Source organism: Mesoplodon mirus (assembly GCF_964341445.2).
Source record: "Mesoplodon mirus genome assembly, chromosome: 6".
Classification (NCBI taxonomy): Eukaryota; Metazoa; Chordata; class Mammalia; order Artiodactyla; family Ziphiidae; genus Mesoplodon; species Mesoplodon mirus.
Window position 1 is genome coordinate 21,303,950 of NC_138982.1, and position 17,565 is coordinate 21,321,514.

Sequence of the window (17,565 nt, forward strand, 5' to 3'; positions counted from 1 at the left end):
ACTATTTCAAATACAGCTGCACAAGTCTTTATATGGGCATATGCTTTCTTTTTTCTCTTTGGTAAATGCCTGCTAGTGGAATGACCGAATCGTATGGTAGGTGATTGTTTAACTTTTTAAAAAACTGGCTCAACTGTTTTCCAAAGCGATGATGCTGTTTTGCATTCTCATCAGCAATATGTGTGAATTCCCAGTTTCTCCATATTCTTGCTAACAGTATGGTCTGACTTTTCCATTTTAGCCCTTTTTAGTAGACAAAGCGGTGGTGACGCATTGTGGTTTCATTTGCATTTCCCTGAGGACCAACACTGAGCATCTTTTTTATGGGCTTGTTTGTCATCCATTTCTCTTCTTTGCCCTTTCTTTTTTTAGTTGGGTTGTTCATTTTCTTATTTTTGAGTTTTGAGAGTTCTTCATATATTCTGAATACAAGTCCTTTTTTAGGTATGTGCTTTGCAAGGATTTTCTCCCTATCTGGCTTGTCTTTTTATTCTCTCAGTGACTTTTGAAGAGAAGAAATCGATGAAGTCCAGTTTATCAATTTGTTCTTTTGTGGATCTTGCTTTTTGATGTTAGGTCTAAGAGATGTTTGCCTAGCCTGAGCCACAAGGATTTTCTCCTACATTTTCTTCTAGAAGTTTTACACTTTTAGTTTTACACTTGTGTCTGTGATCCATTTTGGGCTAATTTTTGTAGATAGTCCAAGGTGTGAATTGAAATTCATTATTTTGCATATGGATAATGAATTGTTCTAGCACCGTTTGTTGAAAAAGTTATCCTTTTCCACTGAATTGGCCTTGTACCTTTGTCAAAAATCAGTTCTATAATATATTTATATATAATTTATGTATTCAGTACAATAAAATGGAGTGTTTATTTGTTGAATTTTGTGAAATCGGCTTTGTAGATAAGTTATAAACAGCTAAATGTTCTGAAAATTTTATCTCCTAATCACAGTCTTTCTTGGAAGTGTACTGGTTAGAAAATGAACAAAAAGCATATTCTCTTCGATTTTTTTTCCACAGGTTTTAAAATGTTAAACAAAGGACAGCATTTTAAAAATTCTATTTAAGAATTACATGCATTTTAGGTATTTAGCAAATTAATGTTGATGGTTGTAATCTTGTTAAATATTTGTGTCCTATAATTCGAGGTGGTTGATGTCACTTGGCGCTATTCTTGTAAACATGAAGAGGTGATCTCCAGAAGAACTGAAATTAAAGAAGAGTTACTTCGAGAAACTATTAATACACTTAATAAGCAGGTATGTGATGGGCATTTGTCATTTTTCAAAGGACATTTGAAATATTATATAATCAAGAATAGCCAATTTTTAACCCAGTGATGTTCTTCTTCAAGTAGTAGCATTATTTTACAATGAAAAATATTTAAATATTTAAATTAAAATTTTTGAGGACTTGTTTTAAGTATTGTGAGGTGGGGTTTTTTTTGCCTTAAATTGTCACATCTCAAAGTTCAGTGAAACAAAATTTCTATGTATATACTAGTTGACATAAAAAATATGTTGCCTTATTTTTCGAAGTCATTGTGTCTGGAATATAATTACCCACACACTTGTCCACATAGGGAAATTTCTGGAACAAGTCATGGGAAGTTGTTAACATAACAATGAGTATTTCTGGGAAGAGGACTTGGGGGTCCAAGAGGGAAGTTTCAGCTTTGATTTTATACCCCTTTGGTAGTACTGAAATTTTTTTTACTATATATATATGCATATTATTTTTCATGATTTAAAAAACAACGAATTTTGCTGTTGGCAGGCAATTAGAATAAGGCAGATCACCTTACAGTGGTTGAGATTCAGTGTTTCAACATGTTCACCTGTTTTGAGCTCGGCTCCTCGGGCCATTTGATGATTGGCAAATGCCTGGAAGGGAGAAGAGGCGCAGTTCAGTTCACCTGCCTCAGTTCACCTCAGTTTGTTTCTTCCCTTGGGATCTTAGCTTCTTCAGGTCGGGCTACCTTGGTAGCTCAGACAGCTGGTGTGGGTGTGGGTGTGGGTGTGGGTGTGGTGCCCTGCTGTCCACACCTTTCTCAGCAGGACACTTAGTCTGACTCAGGCTGTCACAGCCAGAAACACAAGCTGCTGCCTCTGTTTTAAACTTAAGCCAGTAAAGGGCATGGGAAGTTGGATATGGGTGTTCAGTGATTTCTTAACATAAAATTTGTAAAAGTATTTTGTTTCCACAGTGTCCTTTCTATTTTCCAAAATTACATGTATGAAAACAAAGTTGGTTACTTCTTTCCAAGACCCTGTTAAAATACAAATGTCTTAATTATATTCACCCTTAGAGATGGACCTCTGCATTCCCCTAATCGTTAATGATGTTTTTTTTAAACGTGCATTACAGAGGCAGATCTCTTTGTCAGAAAACAGAAGAAAAGAACTTCTCCAGAGGATCATTGTGGAGCTTGTTGAATTTATATCTCCCAAAAGCCCTAAGCCTGGAGAACTTGGAGGAAGGATATCTGGGTCGTTGGCGTGGAGAGTAGCCCGAGGTGAAACGGGTCCAGAGGTATTTGCTTCATTACAGCCTGATAACCTTCTCACTTTACCACTTCCTGTCCTGTGCCCTTTACATACAGAAAAACACGTTGGCCCCGACCTTTCAGTGAACTTTGCAGAGTAATTATTAAAAAATGTAAACATTTGAAGAGAACCAATAATTGATTGACGTAATATAATTACATACAAGAGTTAGCAAAGCAATTAAAATGGGATTTTTCTGTTGTTACCTTATGTAAATTTCTAGGGCAGTTATGACTAAAGTACATAAAAACACATTAATTATAAGTGTACAGCTTAACAGATTTTCACAAATTGTGGTTCCCCATGTAACCACTAACCAGAATAAGAAGTTAGACTAGCAGGTGTCTGAACGACCTGAGTTCCCTTCCAGCCACTGCCTTTCACCCCTAAGAGTGACCTTTTTCCTGGTTTCTAATATCATGGACTAGTTTTGCCTGTTATTGTGCTTTATGTAAATGGAATCATACAGGATGTACTCTTTAGTGGACGATTTCTATCTCAACATTAGTGAGATTCATACTTGTTGCTGCGTGTTTATAGTACATTTATTTTCTCATTGTGGTATAATATTCCACTGTGTGAATATAGTATAATTTATCCACATCACTATTGGGTATTTGGGTTGTTTCTCGATTTTGGCTTAAAATTGTGCTGCTGTGCTATTTACAATAGCCAAGACATGGAGACAACCTAAGTGTCCATCAACAGATGAATGTATAAAGAAGATGTGGTACATACATACAATGGAATACTATTCAGCCATAAGAAAGAAGGAAGTAATGCCATTTGCAGCAACATGGATGGACCTAGAAATTATCATACTAAGTGAAGTAAGTCAGACAAAGACAAATATTACATGATATCACTTGTATGTGGAATCTAAAACAAAATACAAATGAATCTATTTACAAAACAGAAGCAGACTCCACAGACATAGAAAACAGACTTATGGTTGCCCAAAGGGGAGAGGGGTGGGTTATAAATTAGGAGTATGGGATTAAGAGATGCACACTACCATGTATAAAAGATATAAACAACAAGGGTTCACTGTAGAGCACAGAAAACTATATCCAGTATCTTGTAATAACCTGTAATGGAAAATAACCTGAAAAAAATATATAGAAATAACTGAACCACTTTGCTCTACAGTTGAAATTAACGCAATATTGTATATCAACTATACTTCAGGTTTTTAAAACTTATGCTGCTGTGAACATACACAGACATGTTTTCAGTGAATGTGTATGCGTTTCAGATGGGTGCCTACCCGGGAGCAGAATAGCTGGATCGCAGCAGTAGTGTGAGGATGTTCGGCTTTAGCGGATGCCGCTGAGCAGTTTCCCAGAGCATGTGTGCTGGTTTACACCCTCCCCAGCAGTAAATGAGGCTTTTCTATGGCTCTGCCTATAGCTGCCTGTCTGTCTTTTTCATGTTAGCATTTCTGGTGGTATATAGTAGTGATAGTATTATATTGTGATTTTATTATTTTTTTAGTAAGAAATTACTTTTTTTTCCTGGAAAACATAGTTTTTTTAAATTTATTTTTTATTGAAGTATAATTGATTTACAGTGTTGTGTTTCAGGTGTACAGCAAAATGATTCAGTTATACGTACATATATATCCTTTTTTTTTCCGATTTTAAATTTGCACTTTGGTGCTGAATGATGAAGTTGAATGTCTGTTCTTTAAACTTTCGTTTATTTATTTATTTTTATTTCTGGCTGCGTCAGGTCTTCGGTTGCCGCATGCGGGATCTTTCTGTTGCGGTGCATGGGCTCTTCGTTGCAGCACATGGGCTTCTCTGGTTGTGGCGTGTGGTTTTTTTCTCTCTAGTTGCGGCGCGTGGGCTCCAGAGCACGTGGGCTCTGTAGTTTGCGGCACGCAGGCTCTCGTTGAAGTGTGCAGGCTCAGTAGTTGCGCGGCGCACGGGCTTAGTTGCCCCGCGGCATGTGGGATCTTAGTTCCCCGACCAGGGACCAGACCCACATCCCCTGTGTTGGAAGGTAGATTCTTAACCACTGGGCCACCAGGGAAGTCCCATTCTTTAAACTTTTGGATATCCTCTTTTGTGAAGTCGCGTTCAGTGCTATGAAAACTTTATAAAGTGGGAAAAATAATAGAATCTGGGTAATTCAGCGGATGAAAGTGTTTATTTCTTATTACATACTTGCTTGCATCTGGTTTTGGCTAGAAAGTGTTGTTGCTCTGAGTACTGTTATATAGTCAAACTTATTTGAAGATATTATCACTTGATTAATCTCCCAAAATTAAATAAAGAACAATGGAAATGTAATTTCTAGAGTTAGGGGCTAGCATTAAAGCAGTGTGCTCTGTAATGGACATTAAGTACAGTAGACTGTCCTTTGCTCTTAGGGAGCTTAAAGTTGACTCACTAAAAGTATTTAATATAAACGTCTAAGAAGATAAGCAATGAAAAATGCTTAAAAGGAAAATAATCCATCACAGTAGCAGTATCAAACAGTCCCACACAAAGTTTTATATCTACTTTTTCTAAATTTGCCATTGTTACACCTCATTTCTCTAATAAAGGAATATGTCCCGAAGGGGAGAATTATCTCTAGTAAACTTTGTTTACTTTTAAATTTATCCCATCATCTTTAGCTGGCAGTTAGAAGTGTTGGTTCAGCCGTAGAATTACAAGATCTAATTTCAACAAATAATTCAGATCACTGCTGATGCAGTGCAAGTTACAAGTCTAAATCTAAATGAAGCCAACTGAAAAGAGCTAATGTCATTCACAGCTGTGTTCAGTTTAAAATGGGGGTATTTAGGTCTTCGCTTCTTTTTCTTTTTGTGGATAAGTGTGCTTCCTCTTGCATGACATATACATTGATTAAACTTTAAAAATGTGAATTGGGTCCTATGCCCAGATTGTTTTCCCTGATGAACATTTTTTTGATTTCTCAGTTATTGGAGACCATATTAGGGCCGTGGATTTAAAAAATCATTTTCCTCTTTACAAATAGATGTTTGTTTTAAAAGTCAGTCCTAAAAAATTAGGGAACTGTATCTTGAAATCGGTTGGAAAAAGAAGGAAACATTGGTGATATTTTCATAAAGAGAAGTTTTGTCTTAATCTTATATTTTAAAGAATTATGAAATATGATATATTCAGTAACATATATTTTTCTTTTCCCTTTGGTAATTAGTTATCCTTGGTAAAATAGTAGACAATGCTACTTTAATATTTTAATTCCATCTGCTTTATGTCAGCACTCTGAAATACCTTTGATAGAGAAGAATTGAGAAGTATTGTTACATGCTTGTTTTAAAGTGTAGTGTACTAATTCATAGTTAGAAAATCACCTTCTAAAAATAATAAACTACTTTTTTTTTTTTTTACCTTATCCAGGTTCTGCTAGGGAATTATCTTCTTGTTTATACATTTATAAATATTTTTCTCTTTCCATCTCTAAGATGTTTTGTATTCTACTTATTGATCCTTGTACATTTGAAGTTTTTACATTGTGTACTACCTAGTTCCCAATGTTTAACAGGAAAGCATCACCTACTATCTTGATTGATTAGTAAATTGATTAGTTAGAAGCAAGACGTTGATACAGACTAGAGCAGTGGTTCTCAACAGTGGATGACTGCCTTCGAGGAGACATTTGTAATGTCCGGGGACATTTTGGGGGTTTCAGCTGTGAGGGGCAGTACCACTGGCATCTGGTGGGTGAGGGGCCAGGGATGCTGCCGAGCAACCTGCAGTGCACAGGGCAGCCCAGCCCCACACACCACACGCTGCTATGCTCACATCTGAGTGGGAGGGGACGTTGTGTCGGTGCCACAGACAGGCGTGGGACAAATACATCATCTTCCTCAAACCTGAGATTCAACCGGTGATTTCAGGCGACTGTTTTACATTAAAATAAACATTTATTTGTAATAGAATGCAAAATTTGCCTGGAATTTTAAGGTGAAACAAGAGTTTTTGTAGCAATTTCACATGTGCGAAAGATTGTTTCCAGCTATACCTCCCAGGCACTGTCCTCTCTTCGGGCATCAGGAAAGGACCCTGGTGAAACGGCTTTAGGCTGAGGCCTGAAGGGTGAGAAAGAATCACGTAGCTGGAGAGTAGAAGGAACAGCATTCCAGACGGAGGGAACAGCATGTGTCATGGCCCTGTGGCAGGAAGCAGCTGGGCCTTTGTGAGGAACTAAAGAAGAAGTAACACGGTGGGGGTGAAGAGACCGCAGAGAAGGGTGCCATGGGATCTGGTTGGAGAAGAAGCAGAGGACAAGCCATGTGGGCCCCGGTAGCCTTGGTAGAGGTGTGGCGTTCCTGTGCAGTGAGAGGTCAGTGGAGCCAGTTAAGCAGGAAGGTGAGGGACTTCCCTGGGGGCTTCCAGTGGTTGAGACTCTGCATTTCCACTGCAGGGGCCGTGTGTTCGATCCCTGCTGGGGGAACTAAGGTCCCCCATGCCACGTGGTGCAGCCAAAAAAAAAAGAAAGTGATGTGTCCCAATTTACATTTTTAACAATCACATTGATGACTGTGTGGAGAAGTTAAGAGTTGAAAGCTGGGAAATCAGCTGTAGGAGAGGATTGCAGCATCCAATTAAGACATGGTGGTGGTGGAAATGAAGTCATGTTGACACAAAATCCGAAAAGTGTAAGTTAGCTACGGCTTATATTTCTTGTTTTCTGTCTAGTAATGTTTGGTGCTACGTCAGCATCATACTGTTCATATTTAATCTGTAAAATATTTTCCAGATTTTCCAGTGGCACCAGTTTTTCATTTTCAAGTTGAAGGAATCTCTTAACCACTATCCATAGCAGTACCTCTCTATGGATCTGTTTTCTATTATGTTGAAAAACTAATTCTGCTTTCTTTTTAAGAGTAAAGAAACCCTGTTCATCCCCTCTGAAAACGAGAAGATTTCTAAACAGCTCCACCTTTGCTATAATATAGTAAAAAATCATTATGTCCGCATTTCAAGTAATAACCAAACCATTTCTGGATGGGAGAATGGTGTGTGGAGAATGGAATCCATATTCAGAAAAGTTGAAACAGACTGGAACATGGTAACGTAATGCATGAAGCTGTTTAAAACTTCAGTCATTGTTTAAACAAATATAGATTGGCTTCATTTTTCAGCTGTGCATAATGTGAAAACGGATATCAAAATTACTTTTAGTAATCCTTTAAGTTGTAAAAGAAGATTCTGCTCTCTGTTTAATGAAATGTCCATTCGAAATCTGTGTGTTTATATCAAGAAAGTATCCATTTTCATCAAAGAGGCTGAATTTAATTCTTTCATGGGGAAAAATAATCAAGTGTATGGCCAACTCATGTGACTAGTTTTTGCATGGATATGTAGAGTATACTGTTATCCACTTCCTTCATAGATGTGTACTGATTGCCTGCTATGGGCAAGCTCTTAGGGACTGTAACCCATTTAGTCCAAAGTCCCAAGAGCTAACCATCTAACACACTTCTGTTTCATAAGAATGTGGATGATTGAGCAGCGACATTGGTTATTCTTCTCTGTTTCCTAAAAATAAAGGGAGAAATGGATGGTGGGAGTGTAGTAGTCTATTATACCAACTTGTACATTGTTGTTACTTGTTGTCTGGAATAAGAGGCTTTGCTTTTAGACTGCCCTCCCCCTTAGGCACACACCAAAAATAAGCTCAGAGCAACTCACATGACCTAAGTAGGTCTGACCATATTATTGATAGGTTTCACTGGAGTGAATGAGCTTATAGGCAGCTTTAACTTGCCACCTGAAGAGTGAGAAGCTGTTCACTTGTAAGACATAGTGAATAGATTTAGCAGGTGAGTCACAGATGAATAGCTGCTGGTGTTTATGAGCATCTACTACATGCTTATCACTGTACCAGCCATTAATCAGAGTACAGAGGACATACAAAGATAAGGTCCCTGCTTTCTTCTACCACCACCCCCCCCACCCCATAGGTTTTTGTTCTAAACTTACCTTGGTGCTTATTTTGACTATCTGTTTGTATTAAGCCAAGAATGATTTGTAGGCTCATTGAGATTGTAGATGGAGGAATTCTCTTCTTTAGTTAAGGAAAGGCATAAAATATAATACAAGATAAAATTTAAAACTTCAAGATATGTGTATCTGTAATTGACTCTTCTCGCTGATGAGAGAGGATGAGCTTCTTCTGGAAAACCATCCTTACCTGAAGAATTGCTCTGAACAGAAAGCAGGAGAGGACAGACGTGGCGTTTACCCAAGGACTGGCGTGTGCTGAACTGGAGACAAGGCATGCCTCGCGCCCTGACCGCCGGCCTGGTGGAGAAGAGAGCACTGTGCCCAGGAGCAGGGTCAGCGTGTGCATGCTCCCGTCCTGTTCCCGCGTTTGCTCATCGGCACACGCGCACCGAGCGCCTGCTGTACCCGGCACGGCTCTCACCGTGAGGACGCGCAGGTGAAGGTGCCACCGTGTCGGCCCTCACAGTCCAGGAAGCGTGAGCAGCCACGACGCAGGGCGCTGTAACAAGGACGCCAGCGCGTTGCCATGGGGACTGCGGGAGGCTGGCAGAGCGCTATAGCGCGGGTGCCGCTGGGCCTGCGCGCGGAGAGCGGAGTAGGTGCTCGCGAGACAGGGCCGGAGCGTGCAGGGCAGGGCTCGCTTCCAGACCTCTGAGGGGATGGTTGTGGCCGGAGCCGGGGTGTTGTGTGAGAAGGCTTTACGTAAGGCAAGTGAGGTGTGAGGGCCATTAAGTATGAAACAAGAGCCTACTGAAGCAAAGTTTGTGCCTTCGTGTGCTTTTACTAGGGGCGCCATTTTTCAAAAAGCTGAACGAATCCATTTCCAGTTAAAATACTACTAAATGAAGAAGAATGCTGGAATTGTAACTGCGCTTGTAGAGACTAATCACTCCGAAGTCATATGTTGCCATTAAAACATGAATTTTTCGCCTAAATCAACCTCTGTCGTTCTGTTCGAGGACGCCCCCTGCTAGGGATTCTCACTCAGCTAAAACTAGAGGCTCATTCCACTCAGTAATCCCCACGCTGGGGTTACGGCAGGTCCCGTGCAGCCCGTCTGTGGGTGATTAGAACAGAGCCGTAAGCTCTCACAGTGGCAGCCTCCCGGGAGCACAGAGACTCTGAATTTTACTCCTTAGCAAAGACACTGTTCAGTGGTGTCTGGATTTGAAGGGAGCATAAAAAGCTCAATCAACAGTCTCCTTTTTGGGCCTCCCAGGTGGTGCAGTGGTTGAGAGTCCTCCTGCCGATGCAGGGGACACAGGTTCGTGCCCCGGTCCGGGAGGATCCCACATGCCGCGGAGCGGCTGGGCCCGTGAGCCATGACCGCTGAGCCTGCGCGTCCAGAGCCTGTGCTCCGCAACGGGAGAGGCCACAACAGTGAGAGGCCCGCATACCGCAGAAAAAAAGAAAAGTCTTCTTTTTAGGAGACAAGTAATAACACCCTGATAAAAGTGATGTTAGTGGCTTCCTGACTAGTCTCCCAGCATTGCCCTGGTCCCTTCAAAGATGTTTTTCTGGCTACAGCATGGAGAACGTTTTCAGAACCCCGTTCGTTACTGAGTGCTCTCAGGGTGAAAAGCAGCTCCGGTCTCTTGAGTCTGGCCCTCGCCCTGCACCCCCAGGCTGCCCCCTGGCTCTCTGCATGCACTGCCCTGCCCTGCCCCCCTCCTCGCGGAGCCTCATTTCTTTCTTTTCTGTGGGACTAACTTATTCTTACCCTTAGGACCTGCGTAAGCCTCATTCCGTCCAGTCCTGGCCAGCTGGTTCCTTTTACCCTGTATTGACTCGTGGCATCATGCCCCTCCCCTTCCTGAAGTTTATTCTATGCACGTGTGTGAGAACAGATTGTCTCTCTCCTACCGGACTGTAAACATGGCCCGGGCAGAGACCTCGTCTTTTCCTACTCACTTCTGTGCTCTCAGTATTCACATGTCTAGCATAGTGCCTGATACGTAGCAAATGTTTAATAATAAAGACAGGTGGATGTGAGAACGAGCACTTGAGTGTGTACGGCATAAATTCTGCGGCGCCCGAGGGCCACGTCGAGCACCGCAGGAGCTCTGTTCATTCAGACTGTGCCCCTTGGATGTTCCTCAGTACTTTGCAGTTTTGAGCGGTTTTGTCATTCTCAATGCCACTAGAGTCACGTTAGCCCTTTCGGGTGCACGGCGTAATGTCAGGAATTGACCCCCTCAGCCGTTCAGCAGCCGTGCGCCCTGTCATACTCTGTGCTTGGCACTTAGGGCCTAGTGGTGAGTTACGAGGCGCACCCAAGGTGAGCTAGGCCTGTGTAGGAGGAAGACACGTGGGCCCGTGTGTGACACACGAGGAAGAGCCGCTGCACCTCACGCCGGAGCCTTGCAGAAGAAGTGATATCCGAGGGGGCGGCAGAGGGGAGTTTCTCAGAGAGGGGCATGAGAAACAGTGTACACACGCACAGAAGCAAGAAACACCCGCACCTTCAGAGAAGAGGAAGCAGTCAGGAACACGGGGAGAACAGCGGGGAAGAAGGCCGGAGGGGTGAACGGTTGTCAGGCCCCAGGGACTTTGATGACCTTGCACTTATGCAATAGGAAACCTTGCAGGAGTTCAGGCAAAGGAGGGCCATCATCACACTGGCCATCCAGAGGCTGCAGATGGAATAAGTAGGAAGCATAGTCTGGAAAGATGAAAATACAGTGGGAACTGACAGTGTTCACGCTGGACCTCAGTTGAAGAATTGGAATAACCAAAAATAAGATTCATGAGCAAGAGCAGCTTACTAGCATTCAATTAGCATTTCTTGAAATACAGCTGCTCTGCTGGGGATCTGTAGGAATGACTGACTGCACCGTGAACTCAGAGTTCATCTCAGCAGCCGCAGCAGAATGAGAATTTTAAGTGTGTACTAAAGAGCAGCTTCAAACAGTGCAGTGCAAACTGAACCTCCAGGAAACCATAACAGCCGGCTAACCAGCCTGGCATGTTTCTCACGTAATGAGAAAATCTTTAAGTGCAGATCTTCCCAAGAATGTGAAATACAGAAAGAAGCTGATGTGCAGGTTGTTCACAGTCTTGAGAGTAGTGGTCGCAGCCACAACCCTCAGGACCAGTCTCAGCAGGGTGCATGGCACGCAGTATAACTTAGATCTGAAGCCACAGATGCACTGGTCTCATTCCTCCCCACAGGTTGTGTGTGATGTGCTTTCGTTGTCTACGGATGCCAGAGAGGGGCCAGGGTGGATCACATACAAATTTAAAAAGCCAACAGGCAAAACATTTGTTGAAGGTAAATCAAGAAGTTCGGAACGATCAACAGTTAAAAAAATGCTTTTTTTCCCCTTTAGAGCAAACAGTTGCCTGTTGGAGAGGTTATAAAGTATTTTTTTTCTCCTAAATAAATTATAATTACTGGTTCTATTGGTTTTACATCTAGACAGGACCACAGTTGGAGGTTTATGTAAATCCTGATGTTTTGGTACATTTCAAAGTGCCAAACTGCGTATACATAGTATACTATGGAACTGGGTATACATAGTGTACTCAGTACCATAGTGACATCCTACAGTCTCTAAAAATGCTGAGTTAAATAAGTTGGTTAAAGTGCTACAGACAGAATATGTTGCGTCCAAAAGATGACATGGATTTTCAATATAAATAGGGTCTGCTTTATCTCCATATGCTGTTTCTTTAGCCTAAGAGGACTTTTATTTGCTCACAGTATGTTTAAAGGTTTATTTAAGCATCTAAGAATTCAATGATGAAGTCCACCGTATCCTTTAAAGTTTTAGAGTTGTAAAAACTGATGCCTTCAGGACTGAAAAATGTAAGTCTTAGAAAAAGCAATTTTCCGACATGTTCAACAGCCATTATAAGCCTTCTGTGACAGTTAAAAACAGTTCTCATTAGATTGTCTTCACTTTCTACTGTGATCAGGTATTACTTTTCCATGTGTACCTGTAAGACTTTTCTGTCATGTCTCAAAATTAGAAGCTTTAAGAAAGAAGAAGAAGAAAAAAATTTTTGGCCCAGACTCACGTGATACAATTAAGGCAGTTCTTGGGGGTAAACTAGAACTTTGAAGTTAGCTTGACTTCAGCCTATCGTATTTTATATGCCCACACTTTTAGCGGGGGCATTTGAAGCCACTGAGCTCTGAAAACACACAAGACACACAAGACATGTATTGAGACATAAATATATTTGCCCCCTGTCTTTCAGTTTCTTCCCACCACCTTTCTTCCAGTGACCCCTCTGTCTGGCTCTTCTTTTCCAGGTAGCCCCACTTCCTAGCCTCTCCTTTGGAGGAGTAATTACATTATGGATAATCCCTAGGTGCCCAGGAGTTTAGTGTTGGTGAGACTAACAGCTCCCTGGCAGCTTTGCTGCAGCCCTGAGCCCAGGCTCTCCATGCACACAGCTCTCAGGGGAGCAAAGCAGGAGGCACACACGCATCCGACGTGCTAGAGTGAGGTACCTGGAACCCGAGTGGGGCAGGCAACAGTGCAGACAGCTGGGATGGTTGTGCAGAACAGCAGCAGGCGCTTTGTGTGTTTCTGGTCTAAGGAGTTTTAAGTCATCTTCCTTGGAGAGTGATTGTTTAACAGTTTCATTGTCTCCAGCTCACTGATTCTAAAAACTCAAATTAGCCAGCATATTTAACCTGGAAGAAAACTAGCTAGAGGTTGCCGAGTAGAATAGCATATCAATAGCATGCTAGCAGTGACTGACGTTTTACTTGATGGCTGAGAACTAGAATAGTAAGGAATTGGACATTTCCATGGCAGGTGTGTTTCATGTGGTGCTGCCAGCTGTTTGCCCCTGAGAAGTAGATTAGCTGTTTCTGAAAGAATGTATGTGTGTGCGCACAAGTTTCTAGTACTTAAATACTGTTTATTAAACCCCATAAATCCAGAGCCTGTGCCCCCAGAGCATTTATGATTTGGTTAAGTTAGATAATACAAGTATACCTGAAATAAAACAGTTACATTTGTGTCATGGAGTATTGGCAGTTCAAGGTGGGATGCACTTGTGGAGGACCATGAAAACTGCGAGTTTGGATGTCATGCAAGAGGCAGGTACTTGCTGTATGTTCTAGATCAGCAAAGGACAGGAGGCAGTGGGATGTTAAAAACGTTAATTAGGCAGTTGCAGAAAGATGAGTGTAACGTCATGACCGAAGTGTAAGTGCAGTATCCATGAGGAAAGGGTTTTTTTTTTTTTTTTTCCAAGACTTATTTCGAAGAAATGCATGGATTATTGTGGGAGTTTGGACATTAGGGATAAATGAGTAAAGAGTCAGATTCTCAGGGGTTAAAGCCTGGGTGAGTGGGCCAGGGCTGTGGATGTTCAGTTTTCATGTCAGCACATTTGAAGAGTGTGGATGAAACTGTGAAGGGAGCTGGACTGGAGGCAGCGGTCGGTCTGGACGTCTTAGGACATTGACGGTGGTCACAGCATTGATGGTGAAGGCCTGGGGAGCATCTTGTTTAGAGAGGCTTCCGGGGAGCATGGACTTTTAGCCTTGTAAACCATTCCCATTGCTTAGCAATGACTGAGGTATTTGCTTGATTTAGAGGATATGGCCCATCTCATTCTAGGAAAGCTTATCTGAAAATCCAGGCTTAGAAAAGAAGATACATTAAGGAATAATTGCATTTAAAAAGACTCTTCATTTTCAGCAGGATTCATCATAAAGTTCATTTTAAATAGTTGGGCTGGGGACTTCCCTGGTGGTGAAGTGGTTAAGAATCCGCCTGCCAATGCAGGGGACACGGGTTCGAGCCCTGGTCCGGGAAGATCCCACATGCCGTGGAGCAGCTAGGCCCGTGAGCCACAACTACTGAGCCTGTGCTTTAGAGCCTGCGAGCCACAACTACTGAGCCCATGTGCTGAAACTACTGAAGCCCGCGCGCCTAGAACCCATGTTCCACAACAAGAAGCCACCACAGTGAGAAGCCCGCGCACCGCAACAAAGAGTAGCCCCTACTGGACGCAGCCACAGAAAACCCAGGAGCAGCAACAAAGACCCAACGCAGCCAAAAATAAATAAACAAATAAATAAATGTAAAAACTAAATAAATAAATAGCTGGAGTTGGTAATTTAAAAGAGAATATGATTTACCAAAATTTTGGTTAGCATGCAGCCTTAGGGCTGTACTTATTGAGGCACCTGTATTCAAATAATACCTTTCATCCATAGCAAAAGATGCTATCGCAAAGATTGCTAATAAAATGAAAAATTGTTAGCAGTAAAACTCTTTTCAGTGGAGAAAAGTTATGTGTTAAATAACCATTTGTGCATAGTTCCTGTGGCAATAAGACTGTGACTGTATGTGTTTTTCTACACTGTTTGATGATCTCTGACAGTTCCTTTTCTCCCACCTACTTTATAGGTGTATTTAACCCGAAAGGAAGGATCGTCTTATGCTTACATTTCCTGGAAGTTTGAATGTGGGTCAGTTGGCCTCAACGTAGATAGCATTTCCATTAGGACAAGTAGCCAGACCTTTGAGACAGGCGCAGTGCAGTGGAAATTGAGATCTGATGCAACACAAGTAGAGCTGGCGGGCGGTAAGCATTTGACGGGAGAAGTAATCGTGAAGCGTGTGTTCAGCACTCTGAAGAGGGATTGCGCTTATCTGAGACGTAGTTAAGAGTTTTCCTTAGCCTAGAGTTATTCATACTGTTGCAGTAAAAAAAAAAAAAAAATTTAAGTTAAAACCTGTAGTTTAACCTCATTATTAATAGTAGGGCGGATGTTTTTTATGGTGAAACACAAATGGAAGGAGAAAACATCGTTTCTTTTTTCAGAGGACACGTTTCCTCCATAAAGAATAATTTGTATTTATTTTTTAAGGGTTGATTTTTATCTATAAGGCAGGTATGTCAAATGCATTCCAAAACTATCTCTTTATGTTCTTACCAAAAGCAAAGTGTTAATTTTTTTTTTTTCCTCCAACAGATAAAATTCTTCGCTCCTATCATGATTTTTCTGGTGCCACTGAAGTTATTTTGGAAGCAGAATTAAGCAGAGGAGATGGTGTTGTTGCTTGGCAACACACCCAGCTGTTTAGACAAAGCTTAAATGACCCTGAAGAAAATTGTTTGGAGATAATTATAAAATTCAGTGACCTTTGAGAACCTGAACGTTATAGAAAAGCTGGCAATAATCAAGGACATAGCATGTTCTGAAGTAGTCTGTTGGTTCCATGCATGCTTAGATGGCAGTGGTCTACCCCCTGCTAGCATATTTCCTTGTTGGCTATCCATCGTGTTAACCCTCATGAAAATGTATCTTTTTACTGTGGACCCTAATGAAACCTTGAATTAAAAGCTTCCTTCCATATGTGACTGATTTGGAGTGAAGTCTTATTACTGCCCCACTATGAGATTTTAACCTAAAAGTTGTAAGTATGGTTTTAAAAGTAAAATGAAGGTATTCGTGGTTAAATGCTATTCGTGATTATGATGAAATCTTAAGCTAATAATAGTAATTTGACAGTTTCTGATCATTCTGGCATTAATTTCTCCATAAGTAATTGAAATAGATTTCCTAAGATTTTTTAATTTTTAATAAACGTGAAAGTGTAGTATTTCATAAGTTATAGAGCATGAAAATTTTTATGGTTGTAAATACATAGGCATTTAAGAAATAAAATGAATTATTTTGCGTTATATCTTTTTAGTGATTACTTTGGCTAAATAAAAATCATAAGTATGCTAAACATTGAAAACCGCTCGAATAGACAAGAATTATGAAAATGGTTAACACTGCATAATCAAAGATACACCATAAATCCATAATATGTGGGCACTTCTGAAAATGCTTTACTTTTGAGTTTACTTTTGAGTATTTTTATCTACCTCATTGAATAAAATGTTTATTCTTAACTTTGAAACTATGTAACTGGGATTATTCAGTGTGTATATACTGTATCAAGAGTTTGTGTGTGTGTGTGTGTGTGTGTGTGTGTGTTCCATGTAACCTCTCCAGTTAAACTTAGTGAACATTTATGAAGTGTTTTGTGTGCACCGCAAGGGATGCAGTGACGAAGACGACCACGGCCCCGCTCCCTACATGCCTTTTGTCACTTTCTGCAGAGCGATTTCTCATCTCTCCCGGCCAGACATGCGTTGTGAAATATGTACTGGAATTCTGAAACAAAGGTCTCATGTTTTCTTTTTTATCGTAGTCCAACTCTGCTGAGGATCACCTTCTTGCTAAAAAGTTACACTTAAAGGTAGCTTGTGTGTCTAAATTTATTAATACGTCTCGAATATTAGAAAATTTTCTGGAATTCTGAAACTCTTAAGTTAATCATAGCATCGTAGAGTGGCCAAATACGTGAAATTGGACAGCCTTGTCTCCTACCTGTCTTGAAGTGTCTGGTTTTGTCACGGTGAGTATTTGGATGATAAGTGGGACAACACTCTTCATGAGAAAAACTGGAGCTTGACGAGCAGTCTTGTTAAAGATGGCAATAGAGATAAACTGAATGTACTTTATCTGTGAAAAGGAAACATTCTAATCTTTACTGTGGCTTTAAGCAGAAAGTTCAAATATCCTGTATTTTTACAGAGTTGAACTACTGAAGAGAAAAGCAGTTGCACACTTTTCTTAAATGTGTTCCTTGAGAGTTTCAACCTCAGGGTACCTGACACACGTTAATAGATATTTTATGATACAGACAAGTTTGGCAATAGTACAGAAGATATGAGACAAAGCAATTCTCAGTAATGTGTACGGCATAGTGAGTAAACCAGTAAGGCAAAAGTAACTGAGGCAGAGACGGGCTGATAGTACAAACCCCCTGAATAAACTGGCCCTCATATTAGCTGCCCTTTATAAAGCAGTCATCGGAGATCTTTTTTTGTTTTCTTTCCAGCTGAAAAATTGTAATTAATTTGCAGGGGTTTTCATTTATCTCGATCAAAACAAATTTCAGAATCCAAATATATGATACCAAAACTAGACCATTTATATTTTGTAAAAATTAATAATAAGCCTCTCTTAAAACCTTTACAAGATACAAATGTAAAATA

General features: G+C 40.9%; 1 protein-coding gene across 2 annotated transcripts in view; it reads left to right on the forward strand.

Moving 5' to 3' along the window:
• Positions 1-16,421, forward strand: part of NGLY1 (N-glycanase 1) — a 58,073-nt gene extending 41,652 nt beyond the window's left edge. Inside the window, exons 8-12 of one of the 2 annotated variants that reach the window (XM_082624853.1) lie at positions 1,154-1,264; positions 2,373-2,537; positions 7,415-7,600; positions 14,916-15,093; positions 15,485-16,421. In XM_082624853.1, the coding sequence (XP_082480979.1) occupies positions 1,154-1,264; positions 2,373-2,537; positions 7,415-7,600; positions 14,916-15,093; positions 15,485-15,660 (816 nt within the window). In that variant the 3' untranslated portion in view covers positions 15,661-16,421. The remainder of the gene's footprint in view (positions 1-1,153; positions 1,265-2,372; positions 2,538-7,414; positions 7,601-14,915; positions 15,094-15,484) is intronic. The other variant, XM_082624854.1, reaches the window with a different exon arrangement.
• The last annotated feature ends 1,144 nt before the right edge of the window (positions 16,422-17,565 follow it).